Raw genomic sequence first — 21073 nt, 5'->3', positions numbered from 1 at the left:
CAAAATCCCCCTCAGGCTCCCATCATCAGAACCTCTTGGCTGCCCATTTCTGGGCCAAGTATCAGTCAAATCACGGATGTTGCAGAGGCACGGTATGGCTCTTGGCACTGGTGCAAGGGTACAACACACAGCGTAAACCTCTGTGCAGACCTCCAGCACGATGGGTTTCTGTTTTTTCTGCTCTCATGTCTAGGAGGAAAAACAGGAAGAGAAAAAAAACTCTGCAGGAGACTCTGCCATGAGCAATCCGGAGGCTGATGCATGGAACGGGAGCCAACACGGTATGGAGGGCTGGGCAGGTGGTGGGATGAGTGTTCCCCCCATGGCTGTGGGGTTCCACTGTGGTGCTGTGGGGCTGGACCAGCATTTTGGTGCTCCAGCAGAGTCAAACACTCAGCAATGGCTAGTACATGTTCCTGAAGGCTTATAAGCTCCTCTGCTTGCTTGATCCTGCTCTCTCTGTCTCTTTCCATTTCTCTCCTTTCCTCTCTTTCTCTCCATGGGAAGGGTGCACCCTTACAGATACGGCTGTGTCTTCTTCAGACATTGGGCCGTACTGTACAGTGCTTTCTGGTCCCTCCCCTTGGGAGCTGAATTTCTACTTGCTCGTGGATACCATGTTTGCTCTGAGAGGCACTACCCTGCGCAATAACGTGACTCTGCGCCACATCTGGCTTTGCCCCCCCACTTTTGGATGGTCTTATGGGGAACTTCCCTCATGTGATTGGGAGCTCACAAGTTTGGTAGCTCCTCTTGTAGGTCCAGTGCCGCTGAAGCTGGGTGATTTGGGGTTGTCTCATCTCATGGGGATCTGTTGCTGGACCGTATCAGAGGAGATCTCCAATGCAGAGCTGTTGACACAGAGGGAAAGGAGACAAGCTGTGGGGTGCAGTGTTTACTTGTTTGTTTTTTTCCCTGCAGTGCAATGGGGGTGAGGGGGAAGGCAAGCTTGGGAAAATATTGAAAATAAACATTTATGGGAAACCTTTTGTCTTTGAATAGTGAAAGGTCATACTCAAAGTAATTTTAAAATGAAACTGTTCCAGCTCCATACTCCTCTCCATAGCCAAATATAGGGACAGTAGTAGGGGCCAGATGTTGTTAACCCTTGATGCTACACTGAGTTAACCGCTATTAAAAAGGGATCTCATACTCGCTTGCCAGGTCCTTTTCTCAATAGTCTGAGCCCCGAGTGTGTAACCTTCCCTGCTGCATACAAATAAGAAATGCTGAGCCTTCTTATTTCAGCATTTTGTTTTCTCTTATTTTAGAAGTACATCAGCAAACAAAATACATGCCTGGATTCTTCAGTGCAGTAGAGTCGGTGTATACTCTATCTCCAGGTGTATTTGTTATTCTCCAGAAGTGCAGAACTTGTACTTGTGGATTCCACAAACATGCCTGCACTTTTTTCCTATGTCCTAAAAAATAATAAAGTTGTTAGTCACTCTTAAGTATTAGTGAAGCATCTGGGTTAGTAACCTTGCTCACTGAAGCTCAGCTTTAATTTCTTCTGCAAGTTCATGTTTTTTCCGTCTCCACTTCCCCTAAGCCGAAGGGAGGAAGGAGTTGGTCTGTTTTTCCACTGCATTTCTGGTCTGATCTACCCAAGGCTGTCTGCCATGGCTGTGAATTACTCAGTGCTGGACGTACTGCACAGCACTCTTGGAGTCCCTTCAGGTGCTACGAAGCAGGGAGAGAAAGTGGCTGGGGAGCAAGAGACTTGGGCTGTATTTCATGTGCATCAGGCAAGGCCTTTGTGGCCTTCCCAAGGGGGTTGAAGGTGTGAAGGAGCACCTCCCTGCCTATGAAGAGACGATGCTGTCTTCTTTTCGTCAACACCATAAGGGTAAATGTGTCTCTAGGATATCAGGCTGGCCCTGGTGTGCCAAGGGGGGCTTATATGTTTGTCTCAGAGCAGAGGATGGCAGAGCTGATGCCTCTGGAGTGGCAGCAGGAGATGAGCCTACTGCTGGTTTGACTGGCTGGGAGCCCCTTGCAGCTGGGAGTGATGCCCAGACCTCTGGACGGATCCTGCTGGCTGTCCCAGATCCATCAGTGCTGTGGCCATTTCGGATGTACTGGCTGGAGGAGGACTGGTTGCAGAGGAGTCCTGATGCTTTGCACAGGATGGCTTGTCTCTCAGGCTCCTTAGGTGCCTTACTAGAGCATTGTACAGCGACAGACATGACATTTGGGTCATGGCGACCTATGTGAGAGGGGGCCTCTTGGCTCTGTCCCTCCTCAGACAGCCAGACAGGTTTGCTGGAGAAGGGGCTCTGGTAGGATGGTGCTGGAGCTTTGCAGGGATGCAGAACTCTGCGTGAGAGCGGGATGCAGCCCCAGCAGGACCCCTGCGCTTGCCTGTCCTCCATGCTGTGCCGAGGCAGGCAGGCAGGGACAGAGGCTGGAGCAGACCCTCAGCAGCGCCTCTTGTGTGTGCGTTTGTGCTGCGCTCAGGTGCCAGTGAGGAGAAGAAAGAAGGCTGGTCTTGGGCGTCCTACCTGGAGGAGCAGAAAGCTGTCGCTGCCCCTTTAGATCTCTTCCAGGATGTGAGTTGGGATTTTCCTGTCTTTTTCCCTCTTTCATCTTCTCTTTTCTTTCCCTTTTTTTCCCACCCCTCCTCCTTCTCCTGTCTGTCTTCCTTGCTTCTCTGTTTTGCGGGACTCTGAGCAATAAGCAAGCTCCCATCTTTACCTGGAGGTGACCAGTCAGCCTCCAGTTTTGATTTGCCCTGAGTCCCCCTCCCCAGCAGGGTGCTGTCCCCCATCCTAAGCATCCACATTTGCCTAGGACACCCCTGTGGCTCTGGCAGGGTGGCGGAGCTTTTCTGGTCCTTCCTTGAAGCCAGGTGTGGGCTCTCCTGAGACCACGTTGCTGTGCTGTGTCTCTGCTCCCAGGCCTCTTGATTGTCAGGGTGCAAGAAGAGCCAGGCCCATGCCCACTCTCCCTGGCCATGGCTGTTAGCCCAGGGACACCCTGCCCTGCCAGTAGCAAGAGATGCAAACCCACAAGGAGGTGGAGGAATGTGGCTTTCTGTGGGAAAAGAATTAAAATTTGGAAGACAACATAACCTGTGGCCCACAATCTCCTGGTCCCAGCAGCTTCCATTGCCTGATGGTTGCTCCTTGGGATGCTTCTAGACCCAACTACATATGTCTTTTTTTACATTGTAGTTTAATTTTTGTTTCCAGTACCAAGTAGCTTCCCAGCACAAGAATGGCTTTAAAGTGGGGATGAAGCTGGAGGGGATCGATCCACAGCACCCGTCTATGTATTTTATCCTGACAGTGGCTGAGGTAAGGTGCCTCTGGTTCCCCTGTGTCTTGGTTCCTCCTCGTGCCCAAGCTGCGGGAGGCTCTGGGGGAGGGGAGGTGCTGCCGGCTGGCCTGTGGAGGAGACGGGCCTTGGGCCCTCGCCTGCATGTCGCTGCATGAGCTGAGCTGGTGCTCCAGCACCTCAGTCAAGCGAACGGGGAGTTTCCTTCCAGTTTGCAGGGGCAGAAGGCAGTCCTGTGGAGCAGCTGTCATGCCCCAGCTAGGCTGGTCTGTCATCACCCTGACACAGCAGGGCCATGGGGGGAAGGACTGTGGTGATGGCAACGGCTTCTTATCTTCAAGGTGATGCTCCTCAGACAGGTCTGAGCCCTTGAGATGGAGGGTGTGGAGGCATCCCATTGCTCTTCCTTGTGTCCGTGGAGGCCCTCTGTTTGTGGGGCTCTCCACTCAGACATGTGGTAGCCGAACCAGCCTTGCCTCACAGTGCTCACCAGGCAGCCAGGGAGATCACCCATACAACAGTGGCTGCTGTTCTTGCTGCTGGAGAGATTTCACAAAAGCAGAATGGCATTTACGCAAAAGCCCTGTGCCAGCATCTCCCTCGGGTGCAGAAAAGGGAATCTTTGCACTTGCTGGACTCGCGAAGGTGCCCCATTGTGGGATCTCATGCACCAGCCTGAACCTCCCTTCTTAGGGCTGGCTTGTGGTGGCCTTGCACTTACCTTGTTCCGTGCTGGACACCTTTTGGGACTGGCATGTGCCTCCTGTTTGGGCACTGGCCTATGGTTGACCCTTGGCTTCCCAACGTGATATGCTGAGATTGTGTGCGGGAGTGGAGGTGTGTGTGATGCTCAGCCAGGGACAGCAGGAGGTTTCCATGGCCCTTTCCTTTTCCTGCCCTCCCTGCTGGTAGGTGTGCGGTTACCGGATGCGCCTACACTTTGATGGCTACTCTGAGTGCCATGATTTCTGGCTGAATGCTGACTCCCCTGACATCCACCCTGCTGGCTGGTTTGAGGAGACAGGGCACAAACTCCAGCCCCCAAAAGGTAAGGAGTTAGCAGGTCTCAGTTGGTGGGTCCTGTTGAAGGAGGGGGACAAGTAGTGGACCCCCAAACACAGAGCTGGAGATGGGGACAGTGTGGCTCTGTGGGGCTCAGCAGGGGATGCTACTGTGCTGGGGGAGTTCCCACATGACAACCTTTCAGGTGGCCGTCACACTAAAGATCTCTGCTTGCTCTCATTTGGGGCAAAGCCCTGTCATCCTGGATGTCCCAGTGCCAGGCTGGAGCCAGGAGCTGTGCCCCAGGGCAAGTGGGACTGGTGGTCTCCAGGGAGAAGCTGAGCTCTGCGTTTCCACTCCACTGCTAACATTTTCTAGCACCCTTTCAAAGTCAGCCATTGGGCCTAAGCCACACGCTTTGGGCTTCCCAGGGCTGCTGTAGATCCCATCCACCACAGCAGGATGGGCCTGGCAGGGTGAGGGCTGGTCGGGAATGGCTGGGCTCAGCCTCACAACCTCGTGGCTGCTCTCTGTGAACTCACTGCTCTTATTTCTCTTCCTGAGGGGTTGTAGGTTATAAGGAAGAAGAATTCAGCTGGTCAAACTACCTGAAGATAACAAAGGCTCAAGCAGCTCCTAAGCACCTCTTCGTGGTCCGAAACACTGTGAGTAGCAGCTTCTCCTTCCTGCCAGAGCTTACAGGTTCAGGTGTGACTTCTGCCCCTTTGGTTGAGCAGAATGCCTCTGCCAGTGCTAGGCTGTTGTCTGCCCACCTTGCATTTCTCAAGCCCACAGTGCAGAGGGCCAGGAGGGTGTACTGCTGGTATTGCTTAATGAGATGTGGCATGCTTTGCTGCTGAGGATCTGTAGCTCGGACACTAGTATGGTATGCCCCAAACTGGCATGGGTCTGACTCACAGTTTCATCCAGGTCAGTCTCATGGACAGTTAAATCTCATGCAAAAGTACTGGTAAGGAGAAGTAACTGCTACTCTCAACAATTACTTTGCCAAAAACCATCAGTTAATGTTTCATAAGTCTAATTCTTTTGTCTCTGTTTTGCATCTTCATTGTTTCTGTCTCTGTGTTTTTTTCATGTAGCAATTTGGGTAAGGAAAGTGGGAATATAGCGGGGTGCAAAATGTTGATGATTTCTCTGTCAGCTGCAGGAGACTAAACCTACTGGTAAATCAGTCTCTCTAAGTTATTTATTGTGTCTAAACCCCTCCTGTTCATTGCTGTAGCAATCCCACTAGCGTGTGTGATACGGTGTTTTGCACAGATTTTGGATCCAAGAGATAAAGGCAAGGTGGGATGAAGGGCCTGAGCCCAGTTCCTCCTGACAAGCCTAGGGCATTGGTTGTTGCTAACACTGGAGGAGCGTGATGACAAACAAGTGTTTTGTGACAAAATCTGAATCAGCTTAAGTTGGCGGCTGTTTTTTTCTTGGAGGTTACTGCTTATAGAAGATCCAGAGGGTCTGAAGATTTCTTCTCCTCTTTCTTTGTGTGGCCAAGCTGAGTTACTTACCCTCTGCCTCTCCTCTTGCATGCACAGCAGGGCACCACCCTTCTGGGATCCTAAGTGGTCCTGGGTCTGCCCAGAGGACAGGGAGGGCCTGGTTTTGGGAGGGTTTGGGCTGGTGCCTCTTTGCAGCAGGCAAGGGAAGTGGTGAGGAGGCCGCTGGGACTACAGCTCTGAAAGAAACCTGCCCCACTCTCCTCCCAGCACGAGGCTTCCCCAGGCTTCGAGGTGGGCATGAAGCTTGAAGCTGTGGACCGCATGAACCCTTCCCTGATCTGTGTTGCCACAGTGACTGACGTGGTGGACAATCGCTTTTTGGTGCACTTTGACAACTGGGATGATACTTATGACTACTGGTAAGTTCACAGAGTCTCTTGGGGTGCCGGTGCTGGGAAGATACCCTGCCACTGCTTCAGCCAGCTCAGGAAAGCATGGGACAGTCCCAGCATGCTTCTGCAGACAGGCCACCAGTGGTTCAGTGAGGTAGAGGGTCACCCCCCTGTGCTGGGGGACAAAGCTTTACTTGTTCCATGTCACCTCCTGGAACGTTGCTATGGCGCTGTAGTTAACGTGAGGCAAAGACAGGCGTGATCACATACTGTGCACTTGCCCTGAAACCCACTTGGGAGATGGGCCCACCTGCAGTGCAAAGACTGAAGGCCTGATCTTTAAGATCAGGAGCTCCTGCACCTGTAGGCAGGGGATTGTGGCTGGGGCAGGGAGGTGTCTCAGCTGAGGCTGGTTAAGGCCGGTTAAAATGGCCAGTTAGCACAATCAGGGTCCTGAGAGCAACTTTGTTCCCTTTGTGGCTGGAGTCCTCTGACCGTCTCTTACCTCTTGCCCTGAGGAGCTGCGGGGCTGCAGTGTTTGTCCACGGCTCTTCCCCACCCACTGGTGCTGAGCAGCAGGGCAGACCTGTGAAGCAGCAGTACCTGAGTGTGCTGTGGCCTGCTGGGAGCCATGACCCAGACACGAGATCCCTGACTGCTCAGGTCTCACCATTCCAAGCTCTGAAAGGCATGGCCTGACTCCCCACTCGCAGCAAAGGGTTGCTGTTCCCTGAGCAGCTCTGTGGCAGGGCTTGCACCCGCGGTGTGTTTGTGTCCTGCCCCCTGAGCGGCAGTCCCGCTGCTCTAGCCCGTGCCTTGCCTGGGCCCATGGTTCCCTGGGTCACTCAAGGACAAGGGTGCTGTAGAAGACCTCAGCTTTTGCAGGGGCTTGTGTTGGTGCTGCACAGCTGCGGGCTGCTGCCAAGTCGCCTGCCCTGGGCCCCTGCAGCCCACACTGTCTGGTGGTGATGAGCTGGGTTATCTCAGCCCTGTGTAAGAGTTTGGGTCTGTTTTCTAGGTGTGACCCCAGCAGTCCATACATCCACCCAGTTGGATGGTGTCAGGAGCACGGCAAACCCCTCACACCTCCTCAAGGTGAGTCAGTGTCCTGGGAGTGCTGCCTTCACTGGCACATCCCCTTGGGAACAGGCTTCCCAAGGTGGCGTGGGGAGCCTGGAGTGTAAACCCCATGGCTCTTGCTTGTCTGCAGGCCCAGGCAGCTTCCTTCAGCAAGGCCACAGCCAGGGAGGCAGCATGCTTCTGCCAAGGCTCCTGTACACATGTTCAGGTGCAACATGGTGGTTGTGTTGGGCCAAGTGGAGACACGAGGACCCAAGCTGCCTGTGCAGTGTTTCTGCTTCCTTGTACCCTGGATTTCATGGCCCGTGAGAAAATAGTAGCACTTCTTGATGTCTCTTGGGTTCCTGTGTGCCTGGCACAGACTTGCTTGGTCCTTCAAGGCAGTAGGTGTTCTGGGGTACTTGCTGTCTTCCTGCAGGCATGTCTCACCTTCTGCATCATCACCCTCTAGATTATCCTGACCCCGACAACTTCACATGGGAAAAGTACTTAAAGGAAACAGGAGCATCTGCTGTCCCAGCTTGGGCCTTTAAAGTGGTGAGTGCTGCATCATCTGCTTCACTGTGCCTGGGCAGGAATTTGGGTCATCACTCCTGCCACAGGCCTGGGGTTCAGATCTACACTCAAGTTTCAGAAGTCAGGGCAAATAGTTCAAAACTGGGAAAATGGGAAGTATGACCATCCTCTTGGCTAGATGGGAGCTGGGTGATGGGAAATCGTTTAGGCTTGCCTGATAGTTTTCTCCAACTGCAGCAGCTGCAGCTGTGTCCAGCCAAATGTGGCTGCAATATAGGTCCCTAAAATGAGTCTCTTGGAGACCTTCTTCCTATGGGCACAGCTTTCCCATCTTGTTAAACACAGCTCAGATATGGAGGGCCTGTCCCCACTTTCTCCTGTTGCTACTGTGAGCTGGGATGGCTCTTACCTGGACAGGCCAGGGCTGGGAGCTGGGCTTGAGGAGCGCACGTTGCTGGGAAAGCTGCTGAGGAGCGCGGGAGCCCGAAGCATGGCCCTGCTCCTGGCTGACCTGGATTCTTCCTGGCCCCAGCGCCCACCACACAGCTTCCTGGTCAACATGAAGCTGGAGGCAGTGGACAGGAGGACTCCTTCCTTCATCCGAGTGGCTAGTGTGGAGGACGTGGAAGACCACAGAATAAAGGTGGGTGCTGGAGTCTTGGTGCTGAGCCTGGGTCCAGGCACTGTGCTGGCTTGCTCCTGTCCTTCCCAACTCACTGCCAGTTTCAGTGGCAAAGTGTGTGGAGATCTTGGAATCACACCATGCAGAGGGTGGCAGGTCCCAGTGCCTGGCTCCAGGAGCGGAGGAGAGCCTTGTGCTGCAGTTCAGCTCTACGCTGCTGCTTGCTGTCAGCTTGGAGGGCTCCAGAGCTCCTCAGGGAGGTGCCCTGAGGTTTGAAGGGTGACTTCTCTGCTTGTCTCCCCAGATCCATTTTGATGGCTGGAGCCACGTCTATGATTTTTGGATTGATGCCGATCATCCAGATATCCATCCCATAGGCTGGTGCTCAAAAACTGGACACCCACTGCAGCCTCCTCTCAGTAAGTCCTGCACCTGGGTGAGTCCCTCGTACCAGGGCCCAAGTGTGCCAGATCCCCACTGTCACTACCACCATGTGCAGAAATGGGAGGGCAGGTGCTGGCTGAGGATGGGCAGGGAGGAAGGGCTTTTCTGTGGAGTTGACAGCTGGAAAAGTCCTCCCTGTTTGGTGCAGGCTGGGAGCCCAGAGCCCTGGCTCTGCGTGTGGCTGCAGCCATGACAGTCTCTCTCCTGTTTCTCCTCTGGTCTAGGGCCAAAGGAACCAGCCTCTTCTGCCCATGGGGGCTGCCCAACCCTGGGCTGCAAGAGCATCCCTCACACCAAGAGCTCCAAGTACAGCTTTCACCACAGGTGAGCTCCCCAGCACAGCTCAGAAGGGCATAGCTTCCCTGCCGGCCTGTGCTTGTCCCTCCTTCACTCCTCCGCACCTGCCACCCCCACCAGCATCCAGCTGTTCCCTGCACCCACCCCAGGCTTGGCTCTGCACCCTGCTTAGGGGCTCTCCCCAAGCTGGGCCCCAAGGCAGCCTTGAGCCTGCACCTAGTGTAACTTCCCTAAGCTCCTGCTCTGTGCCTGTCCTGTGGCACGCAGAACCCCTGGGGGTGCCCTATGTGCCTCTCTACCTGTGGAGATGCATAGACTACGTAGGGGACAGTGCCTCTAAGATGCTGTTCACTGATACCAACTTCGAGGACAATTTTCCTCCCACCCTTCATGGATGCCTTTCACTGTGAGGTTGTGAGGTGGGGAGTCCTGAGAAGGAACAGTGAATCTCCCCCAGCTCAGTCAGTTGCTTGTGTGACCTTTTCCAGGGGAAACCAGCCATGGTGTGGTGCTGACCCCAGCACAGCAGGCTGGTGTCAAGAGGAGTGAGTATGGTGGAGCATCCCTGAGGATGGAGAAGGCATGTCTGGCTCCCAGGGTTTTCTCTACTGGCTGCACTTGTGACACTTTCTTCCTCCTCACTCTGAGGCTAGTCTGGATACCTGTGAGGGCAAGGAAGGGAAGAGGGAGACTCTGAACCCCAATGACTTGCTTGATCAGCACTGTAGTGATTTGCACAGGGTCACTGTGATGGCAGTGGAGAAGGTGGGATGGATATTTTTACCTGGAGGGACTGGGTGTGCCCTGCCCATGCACCCAGTGCCCTTGCCCCAGGGAATTTGTTTAGTACATCTTTACTCTGCTTTACGTTGCCAGGGCTACAGCTTCCTGTGCTCAGGGGTAGAGGGGTGGCCCTGCTAGCTCGCGCCTCCATGCTCCTCTGAGCCAGGTCCAACGCTTGCCTCCACTCTATTCTCTAGGAAGTGCCCCACACCAGGCTGTGATGGGTCAGGACACGTGACTGGGAGATTCACAGCCCATTACTGCCTCTCAGGGTGCCCACTGGCAGAGAAGAACCAGGGCAGGCTTAAGGCGGACTTGTCTGACACTGAGGCCTCAACTCGCAAGAGGAACCTGATTGGCTTCTCTCAGCGAAAGAAATCTCGGCACCACGGGAGGTAGGAGCAAGTCCAGTGAGCACCGTGCAGCAGTGCAGGGCCCCTGTGCCGTGACTGCCATCTCTGGGAGGGATGGCCAAGCCAGAGAGGCTCCATGACTGCGGGGGAGCATGGTTGCTGGCAGCTGGCGTTTGTCCTTCCAGCTCTGTTGGGCACCTCTCTTGGTTTTTCTTCCCACATGTTGTGTCTTTAGCTGTCAACCCTTTGCGTGAGGGTCCAAGAGGTAATCCTTGCTCCCACTGCCAAGGCATTGCTCTGTGCGGTGTGGAGGAGGGCCCTCGGGCCAGTCCTAACCCAATTGGAAATCACTCTTCCTGTCTCTTTAGAGGGCGACCTCCAAAGTACCGGAAGATCCAGCAGGAAGACTTCCAGAGTAAGTGCTGTCCTCTGCCACGGTGTCATCACAGGGTCAAGGCTTGAGGAGCTGGGGTGGTGACTGGTGGCAGGTCTCCCTTGGCTCGCTCGGTCAGACCTCATGCAGGTCAGCACTGGTGAGGAGCTTGTGGTCCACTGCCAAAGTTGACCGTCTGACAAGGAGCATCCCTGCCTCTTACCAGAGTTCTGCTAGGCCCCTCATCATGTCTCTTGGTTTATGTCTGTGAATCTTTGAGTGCTCTAGGGCAGGGAATTAGGATCCTCTCTCTATGGCAGTGCATTTTCCCTGGCACTTTGTCCTCTTCAGAGAGGGATGCTGTGCCTTCATCCTGTGGCTGCTCTACCCTAAAATGTCAGTGTGGTTGTGAAGCACCAAATTACTGCTGCAGCGCAAAAATCTGATGCTGGACAGTTTGCTTGGCTTTTAGTTCTGATGACTGACATTTATTCCAGCCTGTCTCCATTTTACCATGGGCTGTCCTGCTGCCTACCCCAGTGCTGGGGGTGAATGAAGAGGATCTCTTCTTGGGAGCCATGCTTGACTCCTTGGAGCAGAGGGCAAGGGGAAAGCTTTGTTAAAAACCCAAAATAAAATGGATGATATGGGATGGCATTCTGATGTGAAATCTGATATTGAAATCTAGTTCAGAATGGAAAATGAATGACTGAAGGTGGTGAGAACAAAGCAAAGCCAAGTTCATCTCTGAACTTCTTCCCCTGCCATCCCTAATCCCACCAAACCAAACACTTGGATACACTGATATCCTCCTAATTCAAGGGACAAGCACTAGCTCTTGACACCTGGACCCATGAGACCATCTGCTGCCAGCCCTGTGCCCTCCCCTGAATATGGCCCTCCCCGAGGCTTGTAGGGTAGGATGGGATGGGATGTTCTTACCCTTCTACCTTGTATCACATCTTGCATTTTCATTGCCAGCTATTCCTTCAGACAATATGCACCAGTCGCTCTTCATGTCTGCCCTGTCTGCCCACCCTGACCGCTCCCTGTCGCTCTGCTGGGAGCAGCACTGCAAACTCCTGCCAGGGGTGGCAGGCATCACAGCAACTACAGTGGCCAAGTGGACCATTGATGAGGTAAGATGATTTTGAAGACTGCGTGCTGGCTCCTATCCAATTGGCATGGCTGGGAGCACTCTACCTGTCTGTGCGCACCATGGTACGTGCACCAGGCACAGAGGTGCTTCAGCGGCCACTCTCCTGGGCTAGCGAGAAGGCGGTCCACTGGATATGCTTGTGGGGTACCGTGTGGGCAGCTCCAAACATGAGCCGTGATGGCAGCTTCTGGGAAGCACGTGCAGAGCTGCCAGGTTCTTGCTTGGCTTGAATGGGACCCTAGCCTGGGGCAGGCAGCTTAAGGCAAACAGCAGTCTTCATTCAGCATGTTACAGTTTGCCAAAGAGATCAGTTTCATCATTGCCAAGTTAAAAAATTAAACCATAGGCTTTGCAGATAACAAGTTGCTTCCCTGATTCTCTGAAAAAGAAATCTTTACCTCAGATTTTTCATTATCACCTTTATTCACTTGGGCATCTGTGATGGCCCTTCTTAACGCCTGGGTAGCTGGAACTCTGGCACTGGCCCCAGCAGCCAGCCCTGCCTGATTTCCCCATTAACCTCCTGTATGCCCCGCTCCTGTCCCCACCCCTCAGTGGGAATCGTCTTGCTGTGCTGGAGAAGAAGCTGCTGTAGCATTTGCTACTCTGGGGCTGGTGGAGGCTAGCAGCTGTGCCCTGGTCCAAGGGTGATCTCTAGGCATGGGAGGGTGCTGCAACTGCAGCCTTTGCCCTAACAGCCACATGTTACCTTACAGGGCACAAAATGCCTCTGTGGAAGTGAGGATGTGGGCTGTGGGGGTCTCCAGCCAGAAACAGTGTTGGTGTCTTGACATTTTTCTCTGTTTATTCCAAGGTCTTTAGCTTTGTTCAGACTCTAACGGGTTGCGAGGACCAAGCCAAGCTCTTCAAGGATGAGGTGAGAAGGACTGGAGGATGAGTGCAGGTGGCCAAGGGCAGGTGTTTGCCAACAGCGCAGGGAGGAGCAATTGCTCAGTGGCCTTCCTGCAGTAGATTGCTGCTGAATGCTGAGAGCATGTCCAGCACCTGGCAGTGATCCCACCCTGCAGCCCTGGGGGCAGCAGCCCCACTGCATTCGAGTGTGCAGCTGTTTGCCTGTGCGATACGGGGGCAGGAGGGGAGGTGCTGACCCCCGAGGAGCTGTGCTGCCCAGCCCCTCTTGGCATGGGTGAGGGAGGGCCCCTCTGAGGAGGCTAGGTTGGGGGAGCAGGAGGAGGATGGTGCTGCAGCCTTAATAGCACCATCACCTCCTCAGGGAGGCTGTTTACTCCTCACCTGTTCATCCATCCCTGCCTGCATCCTCTCACCAGCACATCAGTTCGGTAGCACTGCTGTCTGTCAGACAGGTTCATTTTTTTTAGACCCCTCTGTGGACAGGTGTGCAGGGAGGCTGCTTTCTGTCATGTACAGTACACCCAGAGCAGACTGGTCTTGAGCACACGTGGATACAGCAAGTGTCCCAGCCCGCTCATAAATGGCCCCTGTGCTTTAAGGGTACTCAGGCATGCAAAGCTGAGCTGGGGGCAGCCTCCACGTGTGCCAGGAGTGGACGGGTGTTTGCCCAGGGCAGGTTGCCTACTGGCTCTGTGTTGTGCCTGTTATGCTCTGAGGCAAAAGCCCAGGCCAGCTGCAGCGAGAGCTCCTGGGGCAGCCCCTGGAAAGGCCTTTCCCCCTCTCTGCCCTGATCCTGAGGGGTGAGCTCCCAGCTCTGGTTTATCTGGAGCAGTGTAGGAGCACTGTGGGTAGCCCCTGCCCTATTCCCTGGGACCATCTGTGGCACCTGGCTGAGGGTGAGTGCGACTGTGCGTGTCCTCAGGTCATGCCCATTCTGGCTGTCCCTAGGAATTCACAGCCTGTGTTTTCAGTGGGTGCCTTTGTCCCTGCTCTCCTCCAGATGATCGATGGTGAGGCATTCCTCTTGCTGACGCAGGCTGACATCGTCAAGATTATGAGTGTCAAGCTGGGCCCAGCACTCAAGATCTACAATGCCATCCTCATGTTCAAGAATGCTGATGACACCTTAAAGTGACTTTTCTTGGCCCAATTGGGACCCTCCCTCAGCACCGGTGCTGCCAAACTGTCTGGTCAGGACAGATTCTCCCCGACTGACTGCAGCTTGTCACGTCCTGCTCATGTCCTCTCGGATGCTGCATCTCCACTCCTACCAGTTCATCTCCCATCCTCTCCCCTCCACTCCACACTGCTCTCCTCCAGCGCTGGGTACAGGCTGACCCCAAGCTTCAGGGGTGGCTGCAGGGCCAGAGGATGGAATGGGACTAGCCCGTCTTAGAGTGACAGCTGCCCCCCATGTCCTGCTGTGACTGCACCGATTCAGGGGTGTGTGTTGAGGGACAGGGGAGCAGTGCGGCGGGTGTAGAAGCTAGGGGCTGAAACCACTACTCAGGTCACTCAGATGGGAAGGGACTGCCTGCCTGTGTACGTACTTGCACCCATTTAAAGGCTGGTCTTGGCTTTGCTCAGCAGCTAAGAGAGATTTCCCCCCTCCCCCCCCCCAATGTGTTCCTCTGGAGGGGGTGCTTGTGCTAACGTCATTTCCAAGGGAGGCTCTCAAGGAGCTTCTGCTCACTTTGCCTTTTTCTTTAAAAAAGAATTCACTTTCCTTTTTAAGGCCAGATGATGACTTTGCTTTGCCCCTTCACCACACTGGGAACCATTGGCCCACCTCTTGCCCGTTCCAGGGAGCAGCGTGTCCTGGCTGCTGCTCTGCCTACAACCAGTGTTTGTGCTTTATTCCTCTTTGCTATAACGCAGCAGCCCCAGGGCCCTGCAGGGCCAGGGCCAGGGTGGGTGCAGAACAGACTCCATTTCCTCTTGCACTTCAGGCTGTCTTGGCCAGCACATCTCTGGGAGGAAGGATCTTTTGGTTAACTTGTTCTTCTTGCAACAATTAAAAAATCATCTGCAAAGGAAGGTCAGGCCCGCTTTGGCCCACATATTGGGAGCAAGGCCCTTTCTAGAGCAGAGACAGTTGCCAAGGACAAGAGACAGCCATTCCTCCGTAGGCTGATCCACAGCTTGCTTCTGAAGGTGTTCCCGAGTTGGCTGACTCAATCCTGCCAAGGCAGCTTCTCTCCCTTTTTGCCCTTGCTCGAGCCCCCAGGTTTTGCTGGCTTAAGAGCAGGACCTTCTGCTGTCCCCGGATTCCTTACCTGCAGAGCTAAAAGCAATTCAGCAGTTAACTGGTTGGGGTTTTTTTTCTGTCCTTTTAGTAACATAGCTCCTTTTCAGCAAGGGTGCAGGCACTTTGGGAATGCCCACGTAACACTGTTACTTGTAATGGAGGAGAGGCCGAGTAGGCTAGGACAGCAGAGCCAGGTCCTGTGGAGTCCCAGGCAGCTTCTGATAGTCCCTGTGTCCCCTGGCAGCACCCATGCTGCTCTCGTTGTGGTCTGTCACCCTGTGCACGCCTGCTGTGGGTGCTACTGGAGCGGTGGTGTGGCAGTGCAGTGCTGGAGGGCAGCCACCTGCCCCAAGGGCTCTCTGTAGCCTGCAGTGATGTGATCTGAGTCCCACATCTGCTTTCTTTCCCGTTCCCAAGGATGACATATCAGTAGCAAAACAGTTTTTCCCCCTTTCCCAGTGCCCAAAGACAGGGACGAAGGGATCTTAGCTAGTGCACCAGCAATGTGTCTCAGAGCAGTGCTGCTTTGGGAGCCATTGTCACACCTCGGTCAATCTGTTCTAGGCTTCCCATGGAAATGTAGCATTTGACTTTCTTATTGAATATTTGGGGTTGCATTCGACCTGCTCTTGAAATGTCTGCTGCTTGCCCTTCATGCAGGACTTGCAACTAGTCCATGTATTTGTTTTGTCAATGCTTGGGTTTATTTTAGGCAGCTCTCCCTCTCCTTTCCCATTTTATTTTCTTCCATCTCTTCAAGTACTGCAGCGTGGCTGGCTGTGGAGAGAGGGAGTAGGAAGGAACAGCCATGTCCCTGGGTCCTATAGTCACTCCCCAAGTCATCCATCATCTGCAGTAAATGGTCCTGCAGTTGGTCTCTTCAGTTGGTGGGGAGTCTCTGGGCCACTGTGTGCTGGGGGAGAAGCGGAGCCCTGGGACGTTCAGCGGTGAGAGTCTGTGCAAACAGTGCCAAGAGCTCTCAAGGTGTGATCTAGAACAGAATGGCTCCCTTGCACAGGACTTGGTTATTGAGCATATGGGGAGACATCTTATGAAAAAAGCCTATTCTCATCTGCTCCATTCCCTCATGCTAAGTCATTCCTCCCGTTGGGGAAGGGACTAAGCGCCGTCCCTGGGTGCTGGGAGAGGAGTTGCTACCCAGGTATCAGATGTGAAGGATGGAGAGCCTTGTTTCTCACAGGGCTGCCTTGGACAGCTGAGGTGGTGGTGAGCTCAGTAGATCCCTGCTGAACGGGGAGAGGAGCCATGAGCCAAGCCATGGCTGGCCCACAAGACTGGGTGCAACGCCATCAGCTCGTTGGGTGCCATCAAGCCATGCTCTCCAGGCTCTGCCAGCCATGGGCATCAGCAGGAAGCGGTACCCAAGGGGTGTACTGCCTTACCTGGGTTCTTTTGACCTCCCTCTAAGAGAGCAGACGCAAATGGGACAGGACTGCTGAGGTGCTCTCCCTTGGCTGTGGGGTCTGGCTGCAGAGCTGGAGCCCAGGTCTCTGCTGGGACTGAGCTCTGCGCAGGGAGTGGCTGCCAGGAAAACCAGCCCCACTGGGAGGGTGATGTGAGATGGGAAGGTCTCTGTCGTGCACACTTACCTGCTGTCTTGAGCATCAGTTCATCAGCCTGTTGGGCTGACTCGGCCATTTGAGTACAAAGCTGCTGGATTCATCTGGGTGAGAGCATTACAGGGTTTGTAAGGTGGTCAAGGGCTATTTACTGTTAAAACTTAGAACCTTCTTGTTTCCTTAAATACCAAACCAAACCCAAAGCATTGTGTGTGTACGTGTGGATGGGTGTTTGCAGAAGTACCACGACGCCATTTCCCCTACTGTTGGTGTGTCGCTGTTTTAATGTGGTGCTCTGTGGAGGCGGCAGGACCTGGTCCCGGGGTCTTGGGTGGTGTGTCCTCTGTTAAGCAGAAGTTGCCTCTGGTCCCAGGAGGGAAGTCAGGAGAAGGAAGATTTGCTGCACCCCTGGCCTTGGCAGGTCCTCCATCTGTACTGAGCCCTGGTTGGGAGTTTCCCCTCAGGGAGCATCAAGGGCAGCTGTGACCAAGGCAGAAGCACCGAAGCTTTTCATCCTTTCCCTGTTGCCTGACCAGACTCCTCACAGGGCCGGACACTGCGGCGTCACTAAGAAGCTGGAGAGGACAATGGGGCTGAGTCTGGCCCACAGGTTCTTCACTGGGGTCTTTCTGAGAGATGTGACTGCAGCCAAAATTTCTGTCAATGAAGAATTTCTCAAGTCAAATTTTTTTTGAGTGGAGGCCCCCAGGCCTGTGCTTCTGTCATCTGACCCAGTTGCTGCAGATGGTGTTGGCAGGACTTAGCTGGAGCCATGGGAGATGTCCTACCACACACTCCAGCTTTGGGCATAGCGTGTCTTCTGGGGCGGCTGGTCTGCACGTGACTCCGGGTGCACGGGAGCAGCTGGAGCCTCTCTGGAAGGTGTTTCTTCCTCCTCGTGGAATTGGGCAGCACTGTGACAGCACAAGGCTGAGGCCTCCGTTGCTGTCAGAGCAGCCAGCCTGAAGCTCAGCACGGAGGGCAGCTGTGCCCACCTCGCCAGAGCCCAGCTGCCTGCCTCTGCCTTCCTCCAGTGGTATCCGTGGCGATCACAAGCACTTTTCTAAAAGAAAGAAACCTTCCAAGTTGCTTAGGAGGGTTGGGGGCCTAGGGCAGCTGCTGTTTGCAGAGGCAAATCTGGGGACATGAGTGCAATGAGGGGCGTTGGAGGAGGGAGCCATGAGAGGGTTGTGGCTTGGCCGCTGCTGCTCCTCTGCTCCTCACTCCGTAACCTCTGGGAGGGAACCCCTCGGTGCAGAGGAGAGGGAAAGACTGGTGGGCTGCAGCCTGGCGCCCTTCCTCCAATCCCCCCCTCCCCTCTGGGGCCCGAGGCTTGCTTGTCCTGGGAGGGAGGAAAAAGGAGGTGTATTTTGGAAGGAGTGTGATTATGATAACAAAAGCTTTTTTGCACTTTCATTCATTTTGCACTCGTTTTTAATTTCTTTTTTCTGCGTTTTTGATATTTGCACCACCTCTTTGTGTGTTCATAACAGAAATACTTTTGTTGTAGCCAGTGAAGCTATTCTGGAACTTTGTTGTCCTGAGAGGTTTAAAGGTCATATATATATAAATTTATACCTGTATAAAAGTAAATTTATATATATAGATCATGGTGTGATGTGTTTTGTCAATGTTTTAAAATAATAAACGAATGTGAGCAATGGAAGTCTGTGCAGCTGGAGACTGGTTATGCAGCCCTGCTGCCTCCCCTGCGGAAAGGTGCTTGTCCCCGCTGAGGACCGGAGGAAGCGGACAGACGCATGGACACACGGCAGGGCGGGGGCAGACGGCGTGGCCCCCGGCGCTCCGCCCCCAGACCGGAGCCCCGCCCCTCCCACGGGTCCTGCTCGGAGCCCCGCCCGGAGGCCCACCCCCTCCCGCGCCCCGCCCCAGCCCGCAAGCCCCGCCCCCGTCCGGCCCCAGCTGCTCCCACCGGGTCCCGCCGCCCGCCCGCCCCGCAGTGACTCTCGGAGGCCGCCGGCTGGGGAGGGACGGTTTATTTATCCAACTGCGAGGCGGTGGGGCGGAATCCCAGTGTTCCCTCACTGGTCCCAGTCACGGGCAGCGCGCCGGCGCCTCCCGGGGCGGCGGTCCGAGGGGAGCAGGGCCCGCGCCTAGCAGGGCCTTGGCGGGCGCCGGTGGCTGCACATGGCCTCGGCCACGATCAGCCCCAGCAGGACCAGGACGCCGGCACCCAGGGCCAGGCGCAGCACGTTGGTCCGGGTGTAATCTGCAGGGGAGGGGAAGGGACGGTCAGTGGGGGACCTTGGAGGAGCCCCCCGGAGCTGCCAGAGCAAAGGTGCAACAGGGGACCCGAGGGGACGGAAGAGCTATGCGTGGGGCTCCCAGGACAAGGGGACAAGCTGGGGAGCTCCTGGTCTAAAGAGGGATAAAGGGAAGTTCACAGGGAGCAAAGGGAGCCCCCAGGTCTCCGGCCGGCTCTGCCTACTACATCCCTGCCCCGGGACACCCCCTGCCCGTGGCCGCTGATCCCCCAGAGCGGCACCAAAGACGGGGAAGGAGGAGAGGAACGTGGAGCTGGCCCTCACCTGCCGCTGCCAGCCAGACGGTGCCACTGGGCTGCGACGAGATGTACAGCTTCCCCTGAGGCTGGTAGGTGTGGGCCCAGGTGTCCCCTTGCCCGCCCTCCGCCCCCCCCAGCTGGTAGCCTGGCAACCCTGGGTCTATAGGGTCTATAGGTCATCTGTAGGGTCTCTGGGGAGTTGGCAAGGCTCAAACACAGCTGAAGGAAGCTGTAGTCCTCTGCTTGGACCCCTACCACAGCGGCTTTCTTCCCCTACAACCTCTTTTCTAGTTCCCCCGGGATGTGGCAGGTGCCAGGGAGGAAGAGAAGAGTAGGATGTGGCTGGGGGGGATGTCTCACCTCTCACCACCAAATCCAGGGTCTGGCTGACAGCAGACCATTCACGTTTGGCGAAACACTGGCAGCTGTAGCGGCCTTCCTTTTCTTTACTGGCACGGGGGAGTTTGAAATTCTCTCGTTCCTCTGGGTTTAAGCGCACCGTGAAGTGGCCCTCCAGGTACAAGTAACAGGCAGCACTGGAGTGTTCAATGGCGCAACGGAAAGTCACGTAAGCTCCTGCAGCCACCTCAAGCCCGGGCAGGACAGAGAGGTCAGGTGTGGGGAGACGGAAATCTGTGGAGAGAGGAGAGGACATGAGAAGGTGTGCAGGCCTTTGACATGGTGCCAGGAACGTCAGGATCTCCATGACCCCACCACCTGGCTCAGGCAGAGGTGAAGGTGGTCCCCACCTCTGCAAGACCGGGAAGAGGGGAAAACCCTGCCCATCATGTGGACGGGGAAGCCAAGTAGCGACGTGCTTCCCAGTCTGCCCCTGTGGCGTCTGGCCCCACGCAAAGGGGTAACATCACATCCCTCACCTCGCACCATGACTTCCAGGGTTTCGCTGCGAGCCAGCACAGTGCCTCCATGTGTGTAATGGCAGCTGTAGGCACCTGCGTCCTCCTGGGAGGCGTTAGAGATGGAGAACTCGGCCCTGCTGCCATGCAGCTCCAGGGTACGGATCTGGTAGCCGTCCTTGTAGAGCACAAAGTTCCCACTGTCACGCTGGCAACTGCAGCAGATGTTGGTGGAGCCTCCCGGTGAGATCACCCCCGGTGGCTTCAGAAAGATGGAGATTTTGGGGGCATCTGCACAGGGAGAGAAATGCTGCCAGACAGGCAGGCAGGCAGACAGACGGAGCCCCCAGTGCCGAGCTGCCCTATGGTGAGCCTGGAGCTGGCTCTGGGCCCCGTCTCCACACAAGGGCAAGTCTCATTCTGTGGGGCTGGGGAAGAGCCCTGGGAGATGGGCGGCGCTCAGAGATGTGTCCAAACTCCCCTTCTGCCTCCTCGCGATACTCACCTGGCGTAGCCTTGCTCTGTGTCACCAGCCAAGCACCTGCAAGAGAAACAGCCATGTAACATCCCTGTGGAGCCTCCGGAAGCCTCATGTCCCTCTCTGCGAGCCCACACAGCCTCTGGCGCTCACCGAAGGCTAGCACGTGGGTCACAGGCAGCATCATGCCCCGTTTGCTCCCTCTGTCCTCAGGTCAGTCAGGGCTTCTTCAGAGGAAGACGCTGGCCGGAGGCACCGAGCAGCTCTGTGGTTTCTTGTGGGTCCTGATAGGCCCTCGTTGCCACAAGCCACCTTCCGTCCCACAGCTTGGCTTCTGCAGACGCAGTTGCAGGGCTGCGTTAGTTGAACTGGAGCCAGAACGTCCCGGTTACCTGTCCAGGGCTGGGCACCCGCGATGACCTGGTCTTAGGATCCTGCGGACCTTAGGAGAGAAGCTATCAGTCAGGGGCTGTTTGTTTCTCTTTCTCAGCTCTGGTCACTTGATAGGGAAATGGCTTCCTCTCAGCCCTTGCGAAATAGGGTGATGTTCTGCAACTGGGGCGGGGAGAAGAGACAGCACAGGCCTCTGAATCTTGGTGAGAAAGCTCCAACAAGTGGCATCATAAAATAGCTGTTTTATTAATAAGACAGAATAAAAAGGGGACTAGAGATAGCAATTAAATCTTACATCCCTTTGGAGGCAGGGCACCCCACTTTGCCGCAGCACTGATGGACCCCGGATAGATTTTCCCG

General features: G+C 55.1%; 2 protein-coding genes across 7 annotated transcripts in view; one reads left to right on the top strand and one right to left on the bottom strand.

Annotated features, from left to right (window-relative positions):
• Nucleotides 1-18121, top strand: part of L3MBTL1 (L3MBTL histone methyl-lysine binding protein 1) — a 31573-nt gene extending 13452 nt beyond the window's left edge. For 4 of the 5 annotated variants that reach the window (XM_064465040.1, XM_064465039.1, XM_064465038.1 and 1 more), the window contains 16 exons: nt 194-281; nt 2461-2552; nt 3195-3299; nt 4192-4327; nt 4846-4946; nt 6009-6160; nt 7152-7228; nt 7665-7750; nt 8262-8372; nt 8656-8770; nt 9020-9119; nt 10073-10270; nt 10597-10643; nt 11583-11740; nt 12575-12637; nt 13634-18121. In XM_064465040.1, the coding sequence (XP_064321110.1) occupies nt 194-281; nt 2461-2552; nt 3195-3299; nt 4192-4327; nt 4846-4946; nt 6009-6160; nt 7152-7228; nt 7665-7750; nt 8262-8372; nt 8656-8770; nt 9020-9119; nt 10073-10270; nt 10597-10643; nt 11583-11740; nt 12575-12637; nt 13634-13768 (1764 nt within the window). In that variant the 3' untranslated portion in view covers nt 13769-18121. The remainder of the gene's footprint in view (nt 1-193; nt 282-2460; nt 2553-3194; nt 3300-4191; nt 4328-4845; nt 4947-6008; nt 6161-7151; nt 7229-7664; nt 7751-8261; nt 8373-8655; nt 8771-9019; nt 9120-10072; nt 10271-10596; nt 10644-11582; nt 11741-12574; nt 12638-13633) is intronic. The other variant, XM_064465037.1, reaches the window with a different exon arrangement.
• A 240-nt stretch (nt 18122-18361) lies between these two features.
• On the bottom strand, nt 18362-20846 carry LOC135315676 (immunoglobulin superfamily member 1-like). 2 transcript variants are annotated; one of them, XM_064465154.1, is made up of 6 exons: nt 20741-20846; nt 20474-20654; nt 20348-20383; nt 19864-20133; nt 19346-19618; nt 18362-18691 (listed from the first exon to the last, which is right to left on the bottom strand). In XM_064465154.1, exons 2-6 carry the CDS (start codon nt 20505-20507, stop codon nt 18576-18578), a joined length of 729 nt encoding a protein of 242 aa, XP_064321224.1. In that variant the 5' UTR covers nt 20508-20654; nt 20741-20846; the 3' UTR covers nt 18362-18575. The 2 variants fall into 2 exon arrangements, with proteins under 2 accessions (XP_064321224.1, XP_064321225.1); XM_064465155.1 differs by having other exon boundaries at nt 20763-20827.
• Between the last annotated feature and the right edge of the window lie 227 nt (nt 20847-21073).

Source organism: Phalacrocorax carbo, chromosome 14 (assembly GCF_963921805.1).
Source record: "Phalacrocorax carbo chromosome 14, bPhaCar2.1, whole genome shotgun sequence".
Lineage (NCBI taxonomy): Eukaryota > Metazoa > Chordata > Aves > Suliformes > Phalacrocoracidae > Phalacrocorax > Phalacrocorax carbo.
The sequence above is the reverse complement of the archived record's forward strand: the minus strand, read 5'-3'. Positions and strand labels throughout refer to the sequence as shown.